Genomic DNA, 27976 nt, shown 5'->3' on the forward strand with positions numbered 1-27976 from the left:
TGTGTGTGTGTGTGTGTGTGTGTGTGTGTGTGTGTGTGTGTGTGTGTGTGCATGTGTGTGTGTGTGTGTGTGTGTGTGTGTGTGTGTGTGTGTGTATGTGTGTGTGTGTGTGTGTGTGGGCGGGCAGCTGGCAGAATAGGGTGGGTGCCCCCCTTTTTATTCACATGGATGATGCATTAAATGTCACTTAGAGGAGGAGGTTATTATACCATTAAGGGGTGGGGCTTGTCTCAGCGTGTGCATGTGTGTTTGGCTGGGGGCTAAGCTGCGATCATTAAGCATGTGGAGTGGTAAGCATATGGGGACTGGAATAGACCATCTGACAGAACAAAGGATCGGCAGGGTGTCTGAGGTTTTGAGCTATAGTACACTCTCTATTGTTAGTGTTTGATATCATTATCCTGTGGCACACAACTCGACTTTGTTCTCTCTGTTGTAGTTTTGGCCATTTTTGACAATACAATCGAATGATGAAATAGAATTGTGGACAATGTAGACAAACCCTGTGTTTGCAGGGTATTTTCATACATCACACTTTTCTGAAATATACCTACCTCACACAATATTTTGTTTACAGTTCTTTTCAAAATAAGGACTTCACAATAAACTTGTGCAAACACTTTGTGAAAGATGTCCACTCATCACGAAAGACACTCATTATTGTTTTTAATGACGCCTTTTGTGTTCAGTTTGTTCAATAACATGATCTTAGAAATCATTTCTTTCCAGTTTTCTTAATACAACAAGCAGTTGATTGTATTTAAGCAGTATATTGAAAGCAGCAGAAAGGCAGAACTAAGTGCACTTACGTATTTATCTTAAGTAATATTGTTATTGTGATATTCACCATTGTCATCACATATCGCCATTTTGCCTCATATCATGCAGCCCTACTTACAAATATACAGTATATGTGACCCTATAAGTAGCTGAATGTTATTACTCTAGTGGGTCATGTTGCATAATCAAGCCCTAAAAAAAATGATGAAGCACTTTGTCTGTGGAGACAAGTTTTCTGTTTTCTAGCTTGCTTTCACTGGTCAAAACTTTGAAAATGTTTTTATTCAGTGTTAAAGTACAAAATAGACTAATGCTCTTATAGCAAAACAATGTGGAGGTTGAAGTGGGGGTTGACTTTTGAGTATCAAATGTCAGGTTCCTTTTAATTTTCATCATTTCCAAAAGTTGACCCAGTATTTTAGTTGCAAAACAACTTTTCAATTTCTGTGTCTTACTCTGTCTGACCACATGTGGTACTCCCCGGTTATTTCCGTTGCTCTCTGTTTGCTCCGGATACCCCTGAAGCATACATTGTTAAATGTAGGGTCTTATCTAGAAAATAAAGAAAGAAAGGGTTTATGGTAACTGTTATTGTGGATCAGCAGTGTCTTAAAAGCAGAGACTTCTGGCATTAACCTGTTATTTTTTTTTAGGTCCCATGGTGTTCACCATTAAATAAGACTATCCAGCTCACTCATTATCCATGTCATCTCCATGTATACACATGTGTCTTTTTAATTACAGGCATGAACAACCATCTGTGCTATAGCTTTGAAAACACAATGTGTCATACATTTGCTGTAAAACTTAAGTTAACCCCATCAAGACCTTCTCAGCTCTGCAGCGGAAATGGGGGTTAATGAATCTACTCTCTCTGCTCTTCCTGGGGTTTTCTCTGCTATTGTTAAACCTGGCCATGATGGAGAAATGTCTGTGTTAGACTCAGTGTGGAAATATCTATTAGCAGGTTAATGAAGAGCATCGTGTGTTTCTGTGTGTGACTTTGTGTATTTAATCTTCTCATACTGTGCATGCGTCATGATGTTAAAGGGAGGTTAAATGCAGTATTTTGCCTGCTTCCACCCCACTCTTGTACCTTCATCTCTCTCTTTCTCTCTCTCTCTTATCTAGGCTCATGTTCAACTTACTTCTTAAGCGATGAACACTGCAGAGCTTGTGACTTGGCAAGATGTACTGTGTGTGTGTGTGTGTGTGTGTGTGTGTGTGTGTGTGTGTGTGTGTGTGTGTGTGTGTGTGTGTGTGTGTGTGTGTGTGTGTGTGTGTGTGTGTGTGTGTGTGTGTGTGTGTGTGTGTGTGTGTGTGTGTGTGTGTGTGTGTGTGTGTGTGTGTGCCTGTGGTCAGGGCCAAGAAAGGAATGGGATGATTGTTTTATTGAGCCACTACTATATCAGCCTAAATACAAAGTCAATATTGATCTGCCTGGGCTAGAAAACTGGGAATGAACGAAAGCCAGTGCAGAAGAAGAATTGTCAGCTGTCGGGACATAAATAATGAGGAAACTTGACTAAATAAGCAAGATGGAAATGATGGTGCGGCACTTAGGCACTAGATTGCATACAAGTTTGTATCAAAATTAACCAATTGGTTCTTGGTAAAATATTGTATATTTACTTTATGATATTCAGCAACTAAAGCTGATAAGTTTATGAAAAGTTAACTATGGGACAGAAAGTTGGAAGATTAGGTCAATTTAATGATAAAACCACACACACTATTCAAAAACCTCATTTTCTCCTACGTCTCTCTGAATATACCTGTATTCACCCTCTATCTGAAATGCTCAGTTTTAGCATCTTTCTCTTTAAGTCCCCCTCATGAAAAAGCCCAGTCTGCTCTGATTGGTCAGTTTTTTCTGGGTCTTGCTCATCTCCTTGCTCATGGCATCTCTGCGCTTTCTGCATCTCTGCATCATCAATGCAGCCGGGCAATGACTGTAATAGCACTGCAGCCGCACTTTCTACCAATATATATATATATATATATATATTATAGTTGTGACATCACAACTGTACAGAAGTCTGGACATCATCAGAAGGCACAGTTTCTGAATACGGGCTGTGTGCATTTTTCAAGTGGATTGTGTGTTTTGATAATTTCCCAGTATCTATATAGACCCTCAACTTGGTTTATAATAAAAAAAGACATGGTTATCTAACTTTTTACAATAAGTCAGTATGACATCAATTGAAAACAAATCTCATCCTTGCGTTGATTTTTTTAGTTGGGCCATCATTGCAGCAGCAGTGAAACAAATGTGTTACAGGAGTTGGAGCAAGGTGATCCTGAGCTTATATCCAATCCCCACCACCCCAATGTAACCTTTGAGAGACATTTCAATCAAAGCCTTTTGGATGTGTTCTTGGGTCATGATCTGGTTACGGCTGGTTCCACCTTAAATGACGCAGCCTGCAGCACTGAGTCAATGTTCCCAAAATATCCGGATGAAAGATAAACTGTCCCCTCTCCTTTGCCCCTCTCTCCCTCTCCCATGACTCCTCTCCCTCCCTTTGTCATTTTCTGTGTGCAGTGCTTCCACACTCTTTTCATAACCCCCCCCCCCCCTTCATGCCCTCTTTTTTTTCTCCCCCTCATTTTTTCCCCTGTTGTCTCCTCCTATCCCGTAATCTCCCCCTTCATATCATCTCCCTCATTTCTCCTCCTGTGTCCCACTCACTCCACCCATGGGTGATTCCCCTCCTCTTTCTCCTCCCTCTCTCCTCTCAATCTAACCTCTACCCGTTCTTCCACTCGCCTCCCTCTACTTCTCTCCCCTCCTCCACCTTTTCCCCTCCCCTCTGTCATTAGCTGCTATATAAGAGCATTGCATCTCTCTCTACCTCTCTCACACACATTCAGTGTGTTTACTGGGACGGGGATAGTCAAAGGGAAACTAGGGATTACATTGTCTACCTGCCTGTGAAGGATTTCTTTTTCTCTCTGGAATTTCCATTAAAAAGGTACAGCCTTTCCATTAACAATATAATAGCACTAAATAGTAGGAAATGTTCTGCAATTATATTAATGTTAGCTGTGTAATTATGAGTGTTTGCTGGGGAACTACTACTGTACTGCTGCAGCATACTCATCATTTGCATGTGTGTGTTCATATTTTCACCTGCTTATGAGTGTGCAGACATTTACATAATGACATTTTTAATCATTATTGGACATTTCTACCCTGAAAATTCATGTTGTATATATATGCATTTTTGTGTCTTTACAGAAAGAAGTTGTTACAATAGTGTTTGTTTTGATAATACATGTTCAATTTGTCCTTTTCCCTTCCCCTTTCCTTCCCTTGCATTATCCTCTTGACCTCTCTTATCATCCATCACTGCATTTTTCTTCTTGCTTCATTTGTCTTATATAACCATACGATAACAAATCTAATGTATGCTTTTCTTTCATATCTTCCCTTAGATCTTAGAGCAACATCCTAAAGGGAGCCATAGCCAAATTCTTACCTATCATCAAAACCCAGTGATACCTCACCTGATCTGCATTGCAACATATTTCCCTGCCCTCAACATCACCACTTTATAAAAACATCAACGCCAAAGGCATTTGACGTCCTCCAAGGAGACCATGAGCAAAAACTACAGCGTCACTCTCTTAGGCCCGGCCCCCTGGGGCTTCAGGCTGCAGGGAGGGAAGGACTTCAACATGCCCCTCACCATCTCCAGGGTAAGACTAAAACACATACACAAACATATGATCATAGGTCTACTCCATCACAAATTTAAGTATTATCTTTCATGCATTAAAAGCAAATGTTCCTGTTTTATATCCACACAAATTCATCACAGTGCATCTTAATGGCATCCCAGCAGTGCCACATGGCTGATAAGTGATTAAAAAGATGTAAACTGATTTCCTTCCTTCCTCTTCTCTCTCTCTCTCTCTCTCTCCCATCCTCCTCTCCATCTTTCACCACCTCACTGCATTTCTAGTGTTTCCTTTACTCAACCCCTCACCACCACACTTGCGATAGCCCAACTGAATCATATCATGTCATGTATCGACGACAGAGGAAACCCTTTCTCGCTCTCTTTGCATTCCTCTTCACATTTGAGTGTCTGTATTAAAAGTGCCGCAATCAAAGTTCTGGCGCACAAGACTTGGCTTCAGTTCCTCAGCTTGTACAAGTAACTTGATGGTCCTTTGGTTTCTGTGTATTTCAGTGTCTACTCCTAACATGGCCTCTTATTGCCCCCCCAGTCTGCGGCTCACTCACACATTAGAGTTCACACAGTATGTTTCCTTTATCCCTTTAACTGAAGTATGATCCTGAAACTGATAATCCTTTGCTCAAGCTTCTGTTCCGTTCTGCTTGCAGCTTCACTGGCACACACAAAATACAGTAAAGCATACATGCACCCACACATGCAGTGCACGCTCACGGGCGCACACACAAACACACACACACACACACACACACACACACACACACACACACACACACACACACACACACACACACACACACACACACACACACACACACACACACACACACACACACACACACAAATCAGTGGATCTGGCAGTGCACAGACTCATGGCAACATGAGTCTGATGATGAATGGCTTGCCAGGTCCTGTGCCAATCCCCCTTGGGGCCGCTTTGGGTTGCCATGTTTGTCTTATTACTTTGGATGTGATACTTTTCCCACTAACTGAAGCCATGTGAATTCTTACCACAATTGCGTGTTTATGTGTGCCTGTTTGTGTCTGAAAGTGTGCGCATGGACTCAAAATGATGGAAGACGTTATGTGAGTAACTGAGAGAAAAAAAGACAGACAGAAAACAACAAAATAGAAAGAGATAAGCTAAAATTGTACAACAGCAACTCTTCATACACAATCATGAATTTTGACATGTTGATGTTGTCATCCACACACCATCTGAAATTTGAGAACAATATTCTGCATCACAAAAAATATATATTCTAAAGAAATCATGCTGATAAAACAGATAAAATAAGACTATTTATTGTGATGTTGAATTTGGTCAAGTTTTCTTCTTCCCAGATAAGTTGGCAGTAACTGCAATATAACTGTCTGAGCAGGCCACTCTGACCTTAACTGCAGTATCACAATGACAGTTATATGGTTTGAGGTTTCAAGACGCTGGCAGGAGTGTTAGTACGAGCTGGTGCAGTTTTGGGTGCTGATATAGGTAATGTTTGTTAGGTCTTCTTAAGACCATAAAGTGCACCATAAATTGATAATATGACTTATGAGTATGCTATCATATTTATGGGTAATTCCAGATTAGGGTCAGGTCAGGTCACGTCTAAAAATTCAGTCACCAGTCAATGATTTTTTTCAACAATTCAAAAATTAAACAACAACCCTACAAAACAATCTCTGTTACTGGTCATTTAATTGTTTATCAACAAACAAAAACTGTTCAAATGACCACAATCATCACCTAACCAAATTGTATCCTTTCAATTTTGAATACCTTATTTACGTTTCAACAGTAGCTGGGTGATACAGCCAAAATCTTCTATGATTAATGATCAGTTGAGACGACATGATTTTGTATCGCGATATCTTGATATATGATTTCATCATGATACCATTCCATTGAAAGAGGATAAACAATAATATCCAATAATCGCTCAGCCTTAGTCCCAGCTCATCATCTTGTTTTGAATGTAAAAACCTCAAAATGGGATGTGATTGAGTCTTTGTAAAATAAAGGCCAATTGTATTATTTGGCAGTTTCTTAAAGCTCAACACTTCTTTCCCTGCCCCCCAAAAATAGTTTTAATATTTGTTAAACAGAAGAACAGTACATCTGATAAGGGGAGACGTGAACTGAGTGAAGGGGGGGAAGGGGGGGGGCATTGTTTTAATTTGGAAAAGGAGAGAAATGTGGATTAGCACGGGTTAGATTATGGCAGGGAGAGGCAGAGAGCATGAACATGTGACTGGATGTAAGGTGATATTGATATGCATAGGAATGAATGTGAATATCGTATACACAGACCAGGGGTCGATGATAGCCAGTCTATGTGATGCAAACATATGATGTCCGTCAACAGGTCATCTATCTGGTCTCCCTCTCTGCTCCCCTCATTCTCACCATACCCTCATCCCCTCATACTTTGCTATTTCTCTCTCTGCGTACCTCTCGATTCACCATTCGAGCTTACGTTAGATATGACTCATCCTCACAAACAATACGTTTTTCAGACTATATACAAGAATCAAACCTAACCCTAATCTTACCCGACCTATTAAATCCATTTTACTGTGATAAGGCAGCGCTGATCACTGACACATACACACATACGCCCATATACACTGTGTGTCTCTGTTGTGTGTTTCAGACACATTGGTCTCTGCCAGTCCAACCATAGAGTTGGTTCTAAGAAGGGGTTGTTAGAGAATGCCCCAGCACTACTGCCAAACCACACTTACCCTCACAGCTGCTGTTGCTAAGCTTCATACGTATGTGGATATACTGTGTGTTTCGTTGACAGCACAAGTCATAGCCACGGTATTATCACATTGTACCGGTATTGCATCATAGGGTCGAGTAGATGTAACCACAAGTGTACGTCCAGAGTTATCTGCCCGGTAATTGCTGTTTTTCTCACCACTTCTTTTCTTTGTCTTTTTTTATGGTGTAGAAAAAGTTTTATCACAGGCCACGATTGGCGGTGCTGCTTCTCAAAGAGCCAATGAAACATTTTACCACGACAACCCAGTTTGACATAGTCCATAAAAGGAGATATTTAGAGAAGAAAGGAAAGGATTTGAACAAAAGCAGGCAATGAGAGAGAGCTGGATTGCCTGCAGCACCTTGAACATATCCTACATGTTGTTAAGCAGGGTTTTCCAAATAATTATATATACAGTTAAACATTGTAACGCAAGTAAGACAATAAGAAAATAGGTAAGGGTCTTGCTCAGGGACAAGTGGGTGATAGGTGGTTTAAAATGGAAGTGTAAAAACTAATATTGTGACTTTTAGTGAAGTAACCATTTAATGGATATGCTGCTAAAAAGGATTTTGTAGAAATAGCCTGCAGCACTCTAGTTACCATTAGTCCTCATTAAAACAATTTATTGTGAAATCCATTTACTTGTTTTACAGATCAAAGGGTTTTCAAGAACAAGGCCCCTCATGTGTAGAGGCAGAAAATAGCTGCCTTCTACCCTGAGTTAAATATACAACACAGTGCATCAATATTTAAACCTTTCTGAGGGCAGCCCACTTACAGGATTCACTGCTAAAATAATTTAAGGGAAGGCAGCCCAGGGGAACATGTGCATTTAGCATCTGAAAATAGATGCATCATTCTACAGGTCAGCTCTCCATGACCACACCCACTTATGAGGCAAACGTCTCTGATCTGTGCCCTGCTTTTAGAGATCCAGTCTAGGCTGAATATTGACCAGAGTGCATCTAGTGTATTTCAGAGAGTCCAAGTGCAAACTGCAACATTATGCCAAGATAGGTTTTTTAGACTAAGGTTGGGAATCCATTTATTTTTCTTATGTAGATAACAGTAATACATTTTAGATGTTTAATGTCCATCTGTATATAAACATGTCATGAGAATTTGAATTTCCTAGCATTCTGTTTTACGCTTTGTCCGTGACAATGCATCTCTATCTCATTACTGGATTAATCCTTCCTCTAGAGCTTTATAAAGAAATATCTGTTAAGATTAAAAACTGGTTTTGAGGAATTGTTAATCACACACAATAAAGTTTGAGTTTGCGCTGGGACTACAGCAAGATGACTGGACAGCTAATCTATATTAAAACTTTTTCATGGAAGAATGCAGTTCCTGGAACAGTATCAGCGATGGCCGCCTCCTGCCTCCCCAGAGACGCTTCAGCAGGCGATTATAAAAACTGACCATGGTGATGATGGGGCTATTTCAAAGACTGTTTAATTCTTAACATAGTCTCTGTCTTTTCTCTCTGCCTCTCTAGAACCCTCTTACAGTACTTTGCTCTTGCATTCACATTGCATCACTGTCCACGTCTCAAACCTGCGATGTGTAATAGTACTTAAACTGGTCTTAATCAAACAAGTCCCATACTTTGACTGAGTATCTATCTATCTTAGAGAAACAGTTCAAGAGCCAGAATAAACAACGTATCATTTCCTCTCACACAAATCATTTTGTCAGTGCCGATGTGTGTGTGCTTGTTGGTGCAGAGTTGTTGTATTTGGACAATGTAATAGCCTGGACTCGCAGGGAGAGAATTAATATTACATTTCTTAACATGTGTGAGATTTGATGTTGCATTTCAAGGTTTGGCGCGCAGTCATTGTGGCTATTTTGTGATGTCACAGATCTTCTATTGTTAATAGTTATTTACAACATATTTGTAAGGTTGGTTTGCAACATTAAAGCAGTGATGAGATGAGAAACAAGAGAGGGATTACTTTATGAATACATGCTTATACCTCCATATCACATGTTGACAGATCTCTCTTCCTACTCGTGACCTTGCAAAGACATTTCTGTCTTCACCGGTAATGGGCTGACTAATCTATTGTAAAAAGCAGTGTAACAAATGCCAGTACAGGAACCATGCTGAAATGAAAATCACACCGTAAATACATGCAACTGCCGAAAACCTTATAAAGTTTTCATACGAGGTCACACTTGACATATCTTACACTATTGAAACATTTCAAGGGGTCAATTGAAGGACATATACAGTAGAATAATAAAATGTAAAATACACTGAAAGAATAATCCTCAAAAAGATGTTTTTGAAGGAGGCTGATTTAGTGTAAGTGGAATGAACAGAATTATTAGAAGCCAGAAAACTTTTATAACCCTGGCAGACAAGCACAGCCAAGTCATAACATACACTGCACAATGAAGAGACTTGAATAACCTATTGTTTTATAAGGCTATAATGTATTTTCCACAGTAGCTGCCTTCCTCTGCCTTCCTCTCAGGATACTGGCCTTTTGACTGGTGTCATGTTTATTCATAATAATATCAACGGCAAAAACTTTAAAGGGTTTTGGTTAGAAGCAAAACAGCTTTAGTTATCCTTTTTCCTCTTTGGCTTTTAAGTATTTGCTCTTGATGCTTTCTTTGGACTCTAGACCCCAAAGTCTCATGCCTATTGGCAGTATTAAAGACAAAACTGGTGATTGCAATATTTAAACCAGAGTGAATTTCAATAAGCTTATACTAACATTTACATAATATAGTTTGTTAATGGTTTAGGCTTGAGAATTTCAGTGTACTGTTGTTGACAGAAGCTGTCCATAACTTAGGGTGCAAAGGGTTAGTTGCCTGTTTATATACCAAGCTGAAAATATGAGTATTTGTACCATTAGCTGATCTGATATATTTCTGTCTGAGAAAAGACTTACTTAAACCCCATGATACTCATGCCTTATTAAACATTGAAGCAGTTTTCATTCCTAGATGAACTGCTCACCCTCTGAGCTACAGCTTGAGTAAAAGCATACAGCTTGATTCAAAGCAACATCATTTATTCAGAATACAGGCAATTAATTGTTATTCTAACTCATGAAATGTTTGGGGCCAAATTTCTTTTTTCAGATGTTGACTATTACATTCAAATTAGAACATATTATAAACAAATTTAAAAAATGTTATAACCTGCAGTTTGAAACCACCATATTGGATTAATTGCAGCCTCTCTAAGTTTGTGCCACTGATGACGCACACTGTGTGCGTTCATATGGAATAAGAACAATCCAGTCTTGTGTTAATATGGCTGTATTCCTGAATGTGTGTTCCAGCCCTGCCAATGCTTAGTCCCCCAGCACCACGACAATCACATCATTGAGTCTGGCTGTGAATGCTGGCTTGTTCATTCTCTAGTTTACCACAGTGCAGTTAGTTTTTGCAACAGAATAATGTCATGTGGATTTGTTGATACTGGTCCTATGTGTAGTTTTACATTATAGCCCTCTGTTAAACATGTTACTTTGTCACTACATCCTATTATTTCATTTCATTATTATTTAAACATAACGCTACTACCACGTCGATGCCAGTACCATGCAAAATCTTGCTACAGGTAGCTGCAGCACTGATAGCATTAATACTCCAGTGGCATGCAATGCTTATATAAATTACATTGTCTTACCCACATTTCCAATGCTTCTGACACCCATGGATGACACTAAACACATTTCCACCAATTGTGTCATACAATTCCAGTGATCTGCAGGTGGTAGGAGAGTACCAAGAAATGCAGCAACATCCCAACAAAAGTAGGGAAGAAGACTGCTAGCAAGTAAACATGGATGTAAACCAAATAAGGCAGGTCGCAAACGTCTGCAAATGTTTTATGAGAAAGGAAATGCATTCATTGCCTTTGTTAGACCTCACAGATGGGATACAGACAAAGGGAGTAACACTGAAGATGTGTTTACAAGAAAAATCCACAGGTAGGGCACATTTTAAGCATTTGCTCTCAGCTTCAGGTTTAGTGCATATTTGTGTTGTCTTGGGATTAAGAAGTGACACACTATGATGACATTGCAGCACTCGGATGGATATTATATTTATTGTTTTTAGTGAAACACTTACTTTGAAAACCCATATCAGCGGGTGGAAAGAATATCAGGAGAAAGTAGCTCAATCTAAATAATGCTGGAGGTGGATTATGATTGAATGGGGAGGTTTCTAGTAAGCATGTCAGATCTCTTGGCCAGATTTTCACTCTTGTGTGCAAAGCTTTATGCTTAATGTGGACGATGCGTTTTTGTCGTGAGGGCGACTCTGGCTCAGTGGTGGAGTGGGTCGTCCTCTATTTGAAAGATTAGCGGTTTGATCCCCGCCTCCCCCGGTCCACATGTCGAAGTGTCCTTGGGCAAGACACTGAACCCCAAATTGCTCCCTGTGCTGTGCGTGGGTGTGTAAATGTGGTGTGAATGGTTAGATCAGATGGTCTGTAGTTGTCCACTGCCATCAGCGTGAATATCTGTGTGAATGGGTGAATGGGTGAATGTGACAAACACTGTGAAAGCACCTTGAGTAGTCAGAAGACTAGAAAGGCGCTATACAAGTACAAGTCCATTTGGCAGCTGTAGCTCAAGTGAGCATATAGCCTTTTACAAGTCAGGCAAGTGGTTATAAGACAACGGCACATGCACACACACACACACACACACACACAGCTGTAGGGTTAGAAACAGTTATTTTCAGATGCTTTCATTAGATTTAGAATGCTTCCGTGTGTGAGCCAGTATAGGGGTGTGCATGCATGGGTACATGTGCAAACACACACCATGCATGTGCTGTTACAGGAATGTTCAATCATTTAAAGAGATCCACTTGGGCTCAGGCCCTTTAAAAAAATGCTGTATGACAATATATTGATTCTAATTCCCAGCTGGAGCGCTGCCACTTCTCTAGATCTCTACTGGAAGTCTCTACTGTATTGTTTTATTTATTCTCTGCTTTATATCATTGTATGTATGGCATTGGTTCCCAAACAAAGTGATGTTTGTGGGAAAAAAAGAGTTCAGGCATTGCTGGAGATTAAAAGTATGACAGGTATGGACTGTAAATAGTTTAAGAAACACAGGTTTTTGTGCTGATATATGTGCAGCCAGCAATAAGGCGTGCTATCAGTTTCAATTCATCATTAATGCAGATTCAGATTCTTTAATCTGATCATCACTTTAAATAAACCTGACGACTTTTCAGCCAGCATAAGACTTGTTATTACAGCTGAAAAAGTGTTTTTTACTGATTATACAATAGGTCGAGGTGATGGCTGCTCCAGCATCCATATAGCCTGCGCTTTCCTAATCTTGCCCTTTCTCTCTTCTAAATGTTTTTCATATGTGTCGATGTACCTCCTTTATAAACCTCACACTTCTTCCACTCTGTCTCATACTTTTCAAACTTCTTTCTTTGCTTCTTCATATATTCTTTTTGTTACTTTGATGTTTATATTGCTGCTAAGAGATCAGAGCACCGAAGTGGTCATGCTATTTTCCTGCACACATTTAATTTTAATATCCATACTCTAGTTATAAATGAGAAGCTGACCAATAAACAGTAATGTTTACGGTGATGAAACATGGTGTTAAAAAATACATACAATACAATTTTCTGTTCCATCATGAAATTTAAATGCACAATAATGAAACATTTCTAGTCATGTAGGATCACATTAAACGATCTGTCTGGATGTCTAGCCTGAGTGATATAAATATTTCTGATGGCTGGCATATGAAAGCTGCTTTTGTGGAGGTTTGAGTTACGAGGAACAGTCCGGGTATTCGTGTCTCCTGCTCTCAGCGTTTCAATCTTAGTGTGATATGAACCATCTGCCTGTCATCTCTATCACTCCTTGTGCTGAAAGCAGACATTGTTCAAAGCACTCAAACTGGTCAGTGTATGTTTAAACCAGACAATGTTTCAGCACTTCAGCTAGCCTTTAATTGCTATATGTTGGAGCCAGTTTACTTTTTCAGAGCACTTAAACCAGACAGCATATGTGTTGAAAACTGAAGTTGCTGGAAGCATAATGGTAAGTTCATCTGTGAAGGCTTTGACACGCTGCATGTGTTTTTCTCATTCTTTTGAGCAAGTGTTGACACGAATATTGACGCTTTCACTTGTGCATGAATATATAATAAGGCTGGGGACTTTTACACATGCAGGCATTTTATCCATTGTTGCTACAGAAAAATCTTTTTGAGAGCTTTACAGCGGGCTTTTTGTGTCCATTCGTACATTTTATGACAATGATTTCAATGCAGGTTTCTATGGTTACTTTAGCTAGCAGTGTAAATTCACATTGTTAGATTAACAAGTCCAAGACTGACAGAACTGAGGTGAAGGAGAGTCTCTGTTCTTTTTCACAATGAAGAATTCCCAAATTGTTAATTCACTTTTCTCATGTGTTATACTGTTGTCTCACTGCTTGGATGTTTGTATTGGTGGCTCATTGGATGGTTATTAATATAAGTCACGGTCAAGTGTTGTATGAAACCGATGTTCCTGCATATTTACAGCTGAGCTTAGCTGCTGTCAGAGAGTGTGCCTGATAAAACAGCGTGAATGTTGTTTGTACAGTACATGTGCGGTATTACCCTCTCCAGTGGATAGGTTCTTAGTCCTTAAACTGTTTTCTGTCATGGTCAAAGCAACAGAGCCATAAATCAAACACCCTGGGAAACTTGAAGTGCTTGGCTTGTTGCATAGACAGTTTTTTTAGATTCCTGTTTCTGATTTTCTCAATGATGTATTGCACTCGCTCGATATGAAAATTGAGACTACTTGAAATCTATTTAATCATAGTGATTGAAAACAAATCTTTGCTTTTGGAAACAGGTTTCCTGCCAGCACAAACAATTTCTTTAGACGTACTTGGATTGAAGACATACGAATGAAATACTTAAAAAGGTTTTTGTCTGTCTGTTGTTTGGTCAATAGCTTCAAATCACCTGAACTCTTGTATACTGTAGATGCAGGTTAGAAGGAGAGAAGCAGTGTCATGGTGAGTGTTTCTGTATGAATGTGGAGAAAGAGAGAGGTAGTGGTTTTGTGTGAGGGGGTAGGAACAGAGCACCAATTGGAGGACAACATATAATTGAACTTTTTGTGGTGAGAATTTGGTCCATCACAGTGCCAGAGTGGTTAGCCTGAACGCACCCATTGAAACAAGTCAAAATGCTCACGGAAGAAAGAGCCCACAGACTTAGCAATAGCAATTGTTTCGCCTCTCTTCCTCCTTCCTTTCCATCTACACACTTCTAATCACTGTCAAGTCGACCCCTCATTACTCTCTTCTTCCTACCCTCTGTGGTTGTCAGTGGTGGTGAGTGATGTTGCGTGTGTTGGGCTAATATGACTATAAAAGGTTAGGGCTGCAGAGCCTTAACACTAATCCGGGTGCAGAGCCTCTTTTATTAGCCCTGCCTGTATCTGTCTGTCTATGGTGTGTGTGTGTGTGTGTGTGTGTGTGTGTGTGTGTGTGTGTGTGTGTGTGTGTGTGTGTGTGTGTGTGTGTGTGTGTGTGTGTGTGTGTGTGTGTGTGTGTGTGTGTGTGTGTGTGTGTGTGTGTGTGTGTGTGTGTGTGTGTGTTGTGTGTGTGAGGGACAAAGATAGAGGCAGAGGAAACAGACACAGAGGGGGATGTAACACACCAAAGATGACTAAACCTACATTACACTTTCTTATCCTCGACTGTCGTTTCTCATTCAGCACAAACAGATTTTCTGGTTAAAGCTCCAAATTCAATAGCTGCAATTGATGTGATACTATGTTGGGTAAGAATAAGAGCCACTCCATGGATAAAACAACCGCAAAAGTGGTCTGTGTGCATGTGTGTGTTCAGTGAAGTGGTCTGTGTGGTCTTTTTTCACCGTGTCAAAAGAAACAAATGACCTCACTCTCCTTTGGACACACTTGTACCTTCTGTGTGACCAATAATGGTCAGAATTACAGCTGCAATGTCTTTTTGTTCTCTAATCACACACACACACACACACACACACACACACACACACACACACACACACACACACACACACACACAAAAAAAAACAAATTATTAAAAAAATCAATATATCAATAATTGTTACAGAATGAGAGACATTTGCTGTAATTAAATCTTCACACTGAGTGCTTTTGCATCATGGGAAAATACAAGAGATACAGTGTGTAACATCCTACGCACATTTCCAAATTTGTCACAGTCCTCCCTCAGCCTACTGATAAGAACGACTCGGTTTACACGTCATGCTTCCACAATGTATTGCCCTGTCTGCAGGTGGCTGTAAGTTAAAGGCGATATTAATGATAATACTAATGCAATAGACCCCTAAGATATCTACTGTTCTCCCCAGAAACTTCTTCGGGTTGTTTCCATGGTACTGAACTGACAATGAAATACACTGATTTCTCATTTTTTTCCAACCTGAAGGGGTTTTGTTAGAGAATGCTCGCTAGACTTACACATGTCACTATAGGGGAGTATGCCAATATCTGTGGTGACATTCGCAGGCTAGATGTTAATAAGCCGCAATTTTAGTGACGCTGCTGACAGCGGTTAGTCTGTCGACCCAGATCATCACTAACAATTATGCTGCGTTCACTTGTATCATATAGGGGATGGACCGGAGGTAGAGAGGTGTAGTAGGAGAATGTGCTTCAATAAAGTTTACAAAAGAGCAAAACATTTAAAATAAAAACAAACAGTCAACACACACAGTGACCATGAACGTGACAAGATGGAGGGCTCTGAAAGAACAGGCTCGCCTGCAATTACATCTTACTGCCAAAGGGGCCGCTTGAAACAACATTTCTCTGCTCTTATGGAGTAGAACTTTAAATCTAATTAGATTTTATTTAGGGATGGCTCACTTGTGTGCCTCTTAAGTGGTTAGTTGCCTCGCTGTTCTGTTCTTCAATACAAAATCTGTTCGTCATTGCTCACAAATAGATGGACCACAACAACAGTTATGGATGTGGAAAATGTTACAGTTGTTCCCCCAGCATGGTTATAATTATAAATTAACATTACTGTCAAGAACAGAATTGATACAGTACGGCATTTGTGCATGTGAAAGCCATGAACAGCAGGTTTAAATACCAGCCCTTCTGTTGAACATGAGTTCCTTAGTGTGGCTTGAATCTGTTTCAAATTAACCAGCTTCCCCCAGAGTGGAAGTGCAGCAATTAAACTTTGTTTGGATGCAGATATTTGAACCATACCTCAAAACGCTTGGGGTACACTGAAACCCAGAGACAAGTGGCAGGTATGCATATGTCTTGCTTGCAATTGATTTTTCCTCAAAGGTAATAAAACTGGAATGTGTCTACATTGTTAGCGTCTCATCTCATTAGCTATTTGTCACCTTTTTAACTGCATTTAACATGCAGTATAATGACATAATTGCTTTTTACTGGGACAAGTGTGATGAGATAAGCCTCTCTTTTTTGCTCATAGAAGCAGACATGGCAAAACCCCAACACTTTAGTTACACTACACACAATGTTAACTTCCATATGCTACTATCTTGACATTTAGAGGGCAGTATTTTGCTATATCTACTTATTATTACTGAATCCTTTGTGATCTGTTTAAATGTCCATTGTTCACTCAACCAAGCATTTGTGTCCACTTAGCTTTCTGACACATTTTTAACACATGTATGTTGATTTAAAAAGAAAATATTGTAGTGTCGATTTTCATTCAACAACCTGCCAATAAGAAATGGTTACATACATTAATGGATAATTTGGTCACAAGGACTGCATTATTGCTGCTTAGTGATCTTTTTTTTCTCACATGCTGTGGTTAAGGAACTTTTCTCTATTAGCCCAGTATGACAGCAGGTCATAAAGAAGAAAAAAAGGTAACTCAAAGACTGGCATCAGTGAATGCAGAGTAGACCCACCATCATGTGGGAGAGGACTAGATCTTTCATTAGCTTTGCCTAAATACTTCTGTAATGGAACGGATCTATACATCTTGTGATAGAGTGATAATGAGTGATAATGTACTTCCACTACTTCCACTTTACACTGTCCTGCTTAGTAATCCTGACTGTGATGCTGTCGGTTATGTAGATCTATTAAACATGTTTTTTTCTGTCTATGCAGCTGACAGATAGTGGGAAGGCGGCTAAAGGTGGCATTGGTATTGGAGACATGGTTCTGTCTATTGACGGCATCGCCACAGAGGGCATGAACCACCTGGAGGCCCAGAACAAGATCAAGAGCTGCACTGGCAACCTCAGCCTCAGCCTGCAGAAGTAAGCCATGAGCTAAAACTCTCTCTGTGTGTGTAAGGTGTGTGTGTAAGGTGTGTGTGTGTGTGTGTGTGTGTGTGTATATGTGTGTGTGTGTGTGTGTGTGTGTGTGTGTGTGTGTGTGTGTGTGTGTGTGTGTGTGTGTGTGTGCACGCGTGGTAATAGTAGTTATAAAACCCAAAACCAAGCCACTTCACTTTCCAGTGATTTAGCGTTTGAGTGTGAGTGGGAAGCCATTCATCTACAAGACAACACAGGATTCATACATTCCCTTTCAAAAGTTCCCCAAAAAAACAATCTCGGTATTAGATTTAAAGTCCATGCTTCCCCTTTGAACCCCAGACATCCTGCATGCAGGCAGATGTTCACTGTTGTTGTAGGAGTTAATCTTATAGATCTAACATGCAGCAACACCATTAGTTCTGCCTGATCTCCCATTCCCTGAAGCAAAGTGGAAGAACTGAAATCACAGCGAGAGCATCACACATGTGGACCACCCCCTTCTTCCCAAGGCCTATATTCCTCGCTGTTTTGGGGAATCCTGTTGTATAGTAGAGCTGATTTATCACAAGAAGTTCTGTTGCAGTGTGTGTTTATGTGCGTGTATGTGTGTGTCTGTGGCTTTATATTGGCTCTCATGTGGTTTGAATTGTCTGGTTCTTTGGCAGCACCTATAGGCATGCGTGTGTTTTCATTTAAACACTGTGAGATGTTCAAGGCTCCTTCCCTTGTCCTCTTTGGATATGAGACCATGAAAGAATGGTGATAAAGTAGACTATAGGTGACATTAAGTGATTTAGCTCTACATGAAATCAGAACTGACTGAAGAAATAAATTTTCCTTTCACAGATGAACACCACACAGAAAATGTTTTGCTTGTCCGTATCTCTCTGTTTTTCACACTCTCTCGACAGATCCTCATCAATCTTTCACCCCTCTCCTCATTTGAGGCTGAGTGGGCATGTCCTCTAATTTGTGTCCAAATGATGACAGACTGAAGATGTTTAGTAGAGTGGCAGAGAACACATACTGTAATAGTGCAGTGCTTATTGTAACTCAAGGTCACTGTGCAGGTTCCTGTGAAAGAGAGACCCATGGTCAAACTCTTTTTTTATGATGACTGAAGCAGGTCTTAGATTAATAACACTTAGCTATAGGTCATCAATGGATGATTTACCTGTTGGGGTGGAAGTTCATGCTCTGATGTATGACCAAGGTTTTCACTCTAATCAAGTTTTGCTGACAACAGTGTGGAAGATATACACAGTACAGTACAGCCTGTCTCAACATATCGATAAAACATCACAAAAGGTTTCTTACTGATTGAGTTTTATTTAATTATTAACAGATAAGGGAAAGTGTATTTTGGCTAATAATTTGTATAGTAGAACAATACTACCACACATGTATCTACTTATATAGTTTGTCTCCCTCAAAGATATGGATGACAAGACTAATAGATTCAACATTTTTGTGCTTCATCTAACATTTGGCATATCGTGAAAGGGGTTGATGTGATCTTGGTGCTTTGCAAGACTTCTCACGTAACTAAAACCTGCCAAACATATGATTTATTATTATGGCTGACACACCATATATCTTTTTTTAAAGGAATAGCTTGACGGTTTGGAAAATTTGCTTATTTGCTTCTTTGGCAAGAATTAGATCAGAGGATTGAACCCATTCTTCTGTCTGTTTAATATGAAGCCTCAGCCAGGAGATGGTTAGATTAGATTAGTTTAGCATACATGCTGGAAACGGGGAATCATCAAGCCTGGCTCTGTCCAAAGGTTAAAATAAAATTGACTGTCAAAAATTGACCAGTATATATCATCACGTAAAACCACAACCGGTGATACAACATAGGATTTAGTGAGCTTCAGAACTGCAGGTAGGTGTGTGAGTGTTTGGCATTTTGTCATCTAACGTTTAACAATAAAGTGGATAGGTGTTTTTTTCCTAATTGTCAAACTGTTCCTTTAACTCTTGTTAATATTTTCATTGTCAGTGTTTTTCAACTGCTGTGACGACCAGAGCAACATAAGTGTCATAAACTTTTGTTTCCAATTACCTCATTGGGGCGCCAAAAGAGCTGCCAAGTGCCAGTGTAACCGAACGAATCTCATGTGAGGATGCGCTTGTTTGGTGAACCAGTTAAAGGATTAGCTGTTCTGCTTCGCTCTGTGTCTGTAGCAGACATCAGTCCTTCAAGGGTTGATTTTCGTCCTATTGGAAACACATGGGATGGCTTGTTTCATTAAGTGACCGTACTGTATTATGAAGGCTGTGTGACCAGGCAGCTTCTTTGGGGACAGCTGGCTTCTGCCTTATTGGGATACTTTACGGTCCAAAAGATTGACAGTAATCCCTGAGTCTTCTCCAGAATCCATTTACAATAAGGAATAATGGTTGTTGCATAGCTCTCATTGGCACTGTGAGTTAGACATACTGTATATTCAAAGAGTGTCATGCCTAGGTCAACATCTGGAATTTAATGGGTTTACATGCGTAATGGAAAGAGCCAATCGTTGCTAGCTTCTCCTTTTATTTTTTCCTTTCTGCCTGCACATTTTGATTGGGTTTGTCACTGGGTCAGATGGCAACAGGAATGATAGCAGCGAGAAGATACAGACAAATGTTAACAATGCATGTGGCGTCTGTATGTGTGTATTTTCAAAGGAGACAGGTTGTTATTCCTTTTCCAAATAAACAAGTGATGGGGAGAAGAGATGGACAGCAGATGTGTGGACAAGGACGAGACAAGGAAAATAATTATATTATATTATACAAGAAGAATTTAAACTGATACAAAGCTGAAGTTGTCCAGGTTAACGTCATTTTTAAGGATGGCAATGCAGATGTAAGGAGGGGCAAATTATCCTGGATACGATTAACTAAGATTTACTACTTGAAAAGTAAACCCAGATAAGGTCAACATCCCTTTAGCTGTGTGTGAAACTTTCTTATTTCTACACTGAAAAACATACAATGATGATGTTTTGACACCTGTAATTCATTCATTCAGCCCAGATCAGTCATTTTAACTGATCTATCCATTGTCAAGGCAGGCTTCAAAGTTGAAATAAGCCACAAGAGATCTGTCATTATTTAAAAAAAATAGAATTTAAGAAAATCGCTGAGTAGCAAATTAAAGATGTGTTTGATTTTGTGTGACTCATTTTACAAAGCCTTGATGTAGGTTTTGGCAGTCACCCTATCAACCAGTTTTACCGTTTTGTACTTGAAAAGAATATACATCAAAGTCTTTTTTATCAGACTCTTTCATCCAGGAATTGTTCATCTTTTATTCTTTTCTTATTTGTTTTGTTATCTTGCAGAGTTTACAAAAATACTTAGAAGTTTAATAGTTTTCATCAGAAAACTGACACATTGTCCATGAGTTTTGCATCTTTCACTCCCACATCTCAGCAACACGGCTGTATGTTTGTCGCTTTATCACACTGTGATATAGTGAGATTCTGTAGGCTTTAAAACATCTGTATAATCAGTATCACAATAAGTTGTATTGAACTTAGACTTAGACTTAGACTTCTCTTTATTGATCCCTTTGGGATGACTCCAGCAGCTTACAAAAACGCAAGGGAGGTATAAAAAAAAATACAGTATAGGATAACTAATGAACTCTTAGCTAAATAAATACAAAAAGTATATAAAAAACAAAACAATAAACAGTAAGCAATAAACTCTTGGTTAAATATATATGATGTAGATAAATAAAAAATGAAGGTGTTTTCTATCGGATTAAAATACATACATTTTCTGCATAACTGGAATCGCAGTAAGAGACTAAATACTCATGACATGACATGATTGGTTACCGATCAGAAGTGTTTGATGTTTTACTTGACATTACAATCTTTCAATCAGTTTTTCTTCTGTCTAGGAATGCACTCTGTATTGTTTTTTTTTTAAATAGCTCTCAAAGCACTAACTTTTGCTTCATGACCTCTGAAGCCTTCACAGCTTCCGTGTGTGTGTGTGTGTGTGTGTGTGTGTGTGTGTGTGTGTGTGTGTGTGTGTGTGTGTGTGTGTGTGTGTGTGTGTGTGTGTGTGTGCGTGCAGCTCTCCTGCTAAAAGTTGTTTAATGCTTCTTGCGGTCAGCATGGTGTCGATGGCGATATTGTGCAATTGCCCCATAGAGGAATTAGCCTCTATGGGGTACCCGCTCTACCAGGTGAGCTACTGGGCACCCCACAGTTTCTGTAAACCATGGATTGCCCTGCTCGATAGCACAATGCATACATTAAAACATCACTGCTCCATGTTTAGGTTCATAGATATCCATAAAGTTTTATCATGATTACCTATGCACAAATAGGGGAAAAATGCAGTCGAGTTTGGAGATTAAACAGTTATCCATTTGTCTCTTCAAACTCAATTCCATTTGATGAGACCTATAAAAACAACTAATATCTTGTTAGCTAGACAGACTGTTTTTCTGTGAAGGAGAATTTGACACATGTGGAGCACATGTGTTCATAACACACACCATCGGAACACACAAATCGACTGTCAAAAGACAGGTCGGTAAGGTTTTAGTACATTCCTGTTCAGTCTTTCTAGGCAGCCAGACCAGATTGAAAACAAGATTTACTAACATGCAACAGCAAATTCGTTTTTTATCAACAAAATAAAGAAACTTTATTGATCAGCATCTGCAACTTTGCGAAATGTTGTTTCGGAACATGCATAATAAAATGTGCCAATTTTCTACAACACCTGCACCTCTGAGTCCCTAAGTGGTCATGGATAGAAAACCTAGCACTGGCTCTGGGGTACGGACTGGCTGAATTCAAGTTGCTACAGACATTAACTGATTGTCCGTCTCTAGAGCTCACGTCCACCGTCCACTCCCCTCACAGCAAAGTAGTCTGCTAGCAATGGGGAGTGTGGGCGGAGGGTGGGCTACCTAGCTAATTCTTGTTTTATTTGTGGTCTGAAACAGTAAAATCATCAAATTCAGTGCCCAATATCACCATTTCCCAAGCTTCTTTAGATTGTCATATTCCCCACCTGAGTACGGTTTCTGTGGAAATGCAGCTACTGAGGCTTGCATCATACAGAAATGGGTGTGGTTTAATCTAAAGTAGGGTGGAAAAATTATGCAACCAAATGCATTATATTCGCATCAAAACACAACTGTTAAAACAGATTTGTATTATATGAATGCAAAAATATGCATTACAAGTAGGAGTTTGTTAGGGAGAGAGGGGAGCAGGAAGAGGTTAGATGAACGAAGGGCTATGGGCAGTGAAACTGAAATGGTACAGCTGAGAGTGTAGATGAAAAGATGGTGAAAGATTAGCAGAAAGAAGGTTTACAAGGAAGAAGGAAGTGAGAAAGAGGGTCAAAGACCCGACGAATGAGAAGCTGACATTGGAGATGAAATGGGAAAATAGGATCAGAACGGAAATTTAAGGACAACGGAGCTGGGCTGAACATTTTAAAAGTTGCTAAGGAATTAAAAACAGAAGGAAGTTTCCTCCATGCTTTGTCATTAAATAGTCCCACTAGTATAGTGCAATCACAGCTTTTCAACACTTTAATTAGGCTCAATAATGTCAGTATTCTCCTTAGAGGCACACCAAAGTATTAATCTGTTCGATTTCAACCAATCATCCTGTCCCTCAACAAAACCACCTTTGTATTTCACTGTAATGCACTTCAGCTGCCAGTGTCTGGTTAATGCTTTATTCCCAACAGTAATGTTGTTTTTTTCATTTGACAATTTAATGTTGGCATGTGTGTGTTTGAGCGTTTTTCATCAGTGATGGCACAGTTTCAAGATCTTGATGTGTTTTAAGAAGTTAAAAGGTACAAACAAACACCTGATGCACTCATCCATATAGATGTAGGCACATCACAGAATGCTGCAAATTAATGCAAAATTTTAATAAATAAGCGATCACGCAAAGAAGTGCAGTTTTGAAGCTGCTTTTGTATTGTGCTCAGTTAATTCTCTTTTAATCATAGCATAGATCTCCCCATGTTGAAAGGACCTCAAACGGGATAATTGCAGCATTGGACAAGCCTGTTCTTTGTGACTAAGAGCCTCAGTGGTTGAGGCGTCACATTTATAATAGTGGAGTCTTATGTGCTCATGCAGAAAGCCACAAAGACAGGCCATTATAAAACAAGGATAAACACGAGCAGGTCTAAGGTCTCTTGTGTATGTGCGTCAATAACACCGAACTGTAACACTGTTTTTTTTGTTTGCTACAGTGGCACTGATTTACAGACCCCCTCCATTTGCCCAAATCCACACATTGGTCAGCAATGAAGTTCTCAGCTAACGTCAGCACGCTGTGTCTTGCACACACATTAATTTGCACTCCCCATTTGTCTGTTAAATACAAGCAAACTTACAAAAGGTATTGTACACTTTAATGTACGAATGCATGCACACAAACACTCACATACGCTCACAGATCCCATGGCAGCTGCTTGAGTTATTTTGAGTCTGGAATTTGGCTCTAGGGGCTTTTGCAAGGGGTTGGGTTAGGGAAGTGTATGTAGGATTGGGGTATACGTTTTCATTTTGTTTACATTGTTTGTCGATGAGATCCCCGGGTTGTATGTGGATGCTCATGCTTGAGCACAGGCTCATTCCCAACAAACAAAGGTGCAAACACTGATGCGTTGGCCTGGCCACTAGTTACAACTAGCACAGAAGTTCGTGTAATTTTTTTTTTAAATGTTAGGATGAAAATTCCCAAACTTACACACATCTGTCCTCTTGTAGATGTGTTGTTTTTAATGTAATTATCCTCACAGTGAAATCTGAGTGCGAGTGTGATTATACATGATCAATGACCTCTCATCATTTCAGAAATATGAGAAAGTATAATTTACATAATTAGTTTGTAGGCAAGACTGATCAAATGATCTATTGCTTGTTTTTAGCTTACACTTTGAAATGAAATCTAGAATGCACTTCATGCTTACTTGTAACCAACCCTTGTGTAACAAGAACAATGTGTTTGAACGAGCTTGGCTTTGAAGGAGAGCGATCATCTGATTACCTGGCTTAATGAAACTACACTGGAAACATTTTGGCTTGATGAAGTGTTTCAGAGCCACGAAAAGCAACTTTCTGATAGAGCCGTAGAGTTGTGAAGCAGGAAAAATATGTCACTACAGTGAAAAAGAAAGTATGATATTAAAACATTAAGAACCCATGCTCTAACGTGATAGCACCTAGTTTAATGGCAGTAAACTGGTACTCTCATTTCAAGAGCACCGACCACCTTTAAGTCGGTAAGTTTCAATATGAGAAATAAAATCGAAGCATCTAAATCTATTGTAGTTGACCGAAAGAATTACAAATATGACCCTTAAAACTAGTATAATAGGGCTTCTTTAATATGTAGGCCGCTGCGGTGCTCCATTTCTTAATACTAAGAGGATATACCTTCAGCTATTATTATTATTAGCTGATTGAATGGGCGTTATCAGTTGTTATCACTACCGTAGATATAAGGGGGTATGGCCCTACTCTACCTCCCAGTTGGCTCAGTAGGTTGCTGATCACCAATCAGTATTAGAAACTAGAGCAACTGCATGACTACATTGAGGTAGAATAAAGAGCGAAAATGGTAGGATGTAGCAAAACATTGCTTAAGGAGGAAGGTTGAGGTGGTGGATGGGTCACACAAACACAGGACGTTCCCCTTGGTAGACAGGTGTTCTGATGTAAAACTAGCTGTCAATGTTGACTTTTTTTAAAATTATGTAAGCTATGTAAGTTAACTTTTTTACATAACATCCTTATGTAAAATTAATTAACTAACAGAATGAACCTCATTATTCAAATATCCACCCAAACCACGATTATTTCTTAAACGTAACTAAGTAGTTTTGTTGCCTAAACATAACCCAGTAATGTTAGTTTTGTTTGAATTGACAACGGGACTCCTGGAGTGTAAGAAAAGTGACGCCAAGGGGTCCTTACCAAGCTAACAGCAACTGTTACCATGTGAATAGATGATAATGGCTCTCTGAACCTACTAGTAAGTGTAGCAAGCCCCTTCTTGCCCATATCTGAGACTGATAACACAGATTTGATGGAGTGATAACATATGAAATGGTTGATATTAAACTAAATCCAGTGCTTTAGCAGGTAAATAAGATTAGTTTGTTCTGGAGGTAGGTCTAACTAATGTTAGCTTTGGCCTACTCATTAGGTCAAAGGTGCTGGCTTTACAAATAATGCCATTAACACTGCAGAGGCCAAGGAGAATATACATCTAAATTTAAGCATTAATCTACAGTACAGTACTCAGGGTGGCAATTGCTGGTCGTACTTTCAATTAAAATGATAAACTAATAATAAATAAAACTAGTCAAAATGAAGAATATACTGGTATAACAAGTATAGTATTGATTTGATCAGTTAGAACTTATGGGACTTGTACTCTAGCTGCAAAAATTCACAGCCCTTTGCAAATCCTCCGTGCTCCGACACCATAAGCAGCTGCCATTGTCACTTACTCGCCTCTGATATTTGCCAAAGATCCAGAGCCAAGAGTGCTAAACTGGGATCACCTGTCTCTGTCTTTCACTGGTCTATAGGATTTGCTAAAGATCATCTACAACTGATGCCCATCATCTTTGGCTAGGCTTTTAGTATTCACCAGTAATATCCTAATACCGATAGAATGCAGCTACAGCTAGACACACCTGTCTCTGCCTGTCTCTTGCTAGTCTGTTGTTTTCGCCAAAAAAAATAAAAATCCCAAGAACATTAGGGGTCTGTGAAGGTAGCCCACAGATATTCTGAGGCCAAGAACACTGTGTTAAGCTCATCAGTCTGCTTCTTTTTTTAAATCCTCTGCTATTTGCCAAATATATCTCAGTTTGAGCCAAGAGCACTCATCTTCAAGCCAACCAAACAAGCTGTGGTAACAGTATGAAGAATCATTCGGACTGATTAGAAGAGAAAAACAAGAATCCACATTGCATAAGCACTTATTAATTGAGTTTCAGGGTGCAAGACAGTCAAAACATAAACTCTACACTCTACATTTTTGTTCCATATAAAATAAACGTATAATGATAGTTACAAATTAGCCTATAATAAATTGTAATCAACATGTTTTAAAATACAATACACTTATTTCCCAGACAGCAATTTGCCATCTTCGCTTGTAGTTCTCACATTAAGCTTCAAGTCTACTGTGTTATCAGTCCAGATTGGTATGTATAGATGTATATGTATTTATACATTATATATAATAATATTCAGCCAAATGACATATGGTGTATTTGTTGTTGCCCTGATTGATTTACATAGTCAGAAGAAACCATGTTCAGCTCAGGCAGAGAGTGTAATACTATGGAGCTGTGTGTCTTTTTGGGCCACAAACATGTGTTTTTAACACAGCATACTGTATATTAATAAAACATATACTTGTGTATGTATACTGATGTATATGATGCACAGATGTACATACTGATGCAAATGTTCCAGTGTGTACCTCATGCACTCTCATTCCTCTCTGACCCTTTTACACGATGATCCACTTCAGGCTCATCTGTTAAAAATAACATGATTTTATAGTGGGGAAAAATCTGAAGGAATTCAATTACTTCAGGAATTTATCAGAGCCAGGATCATTTTATGATCACTGTCAAATCACTGTCACCTACGTGTATGAGATATAAACCACTGGGTTTGAGTGTGAGTGAGGGACAAAGATAGAGGCAGAGGAAACAGACACAGAGGGGGATGTAACACACCAAAGATGACTAAACCTACATTACACTTTCTCATCCTCGACTGTCATTTCTCATTCAGCACAAACAGATTTTCTGGTTGAAGCTCCAAATTCAATAGCTGCAATTGAAGTGATACTACGTATGTTGGGTAAGAGTAAGAGCCACTCCATGACTAAAACAACGGCAAAAGTGGTCAAAATCAGGTGAAAAATACTTAAGGAAAACAAAAATGAATCATGCATCTCTGTGAGTGGGTCCTCTGAGTGATACTGGCGCACATTGATATCCATAACCCTCTCAACAGACCTAAGGCCAGATGTTGAATTTGGAAAATGCCTCCTGGTCCAGCTGCAAATCATGTTGATGGGCAGGCTGTCTGAGCTCTGAGTGCTGGACCTAGTTGGAGTGCTGTCTCTTTAGTCAGTGTTTCTTTCTTCTCTTTGATGTAGTATGCTGCCTGTGAGTTGCCAGAGAGAAATCTAAAAACTCTAAAGTAGGCTACAAAGCAGTCTCGCCGACATTTCATAGGTATATCTATCTATCTCACTCACTCATTGAACATATATTTATGGCGTACCCGCTTCTGTTGAACGCACACATTGTTGATGTTTTAAGTAGATATATAAATATATATAGATAAACCCAAGAACTAAAGTCTCATTAATATGGAATCTTTGCTTTAATTCATCCC

The 27976-nt window shown here is 39.4% G+C and overlaps 1 protein-coding gene across 1 annotated transcript in view; it reads left to right on the top strand.

Annotated features, from left to right (window-relative positions):
* Positions 1 to 3648: 3648 nt before the first annotated feature.
* The window catches only part of pdlim5a (PDZ and LIM domain 5a), a 60233-nt gene continuing 35905 nt past the window's right edge, over positions 3649 to 27976 (top strand). The window contains exons 1-3 of the mRNA XM_083912349.1: positions 3649 to 3758; positions 4222 to 4485; positions 17399 to 17550. Coding sequence (XP_083768475.1) covers positions 4387 to 4485; positions 17399 to 17550 — 251 coding nt within the window. The 5' untranslated portion in view covers positions 3649 to 3758; positions 4222 to 4386. The remainder of the gene's footprint in view (positions 3759 to 4221; positions 4486 to 17398; positions 17551 to 27976) is intronic.

The sequence above is a fragment of the Echiichthys vipera genome, assembly GCF_963691815.1.
Source record: "Echiichthys vipera genome assembly, chromosome: 4".
Taxonomy (NCBI): domain Eukaryota; kingdom Metazoa; phylum Chordata; class Actinopteri; order Perciformes; family Trachinidae; genus Echiichthys; species Echiichthys vipera.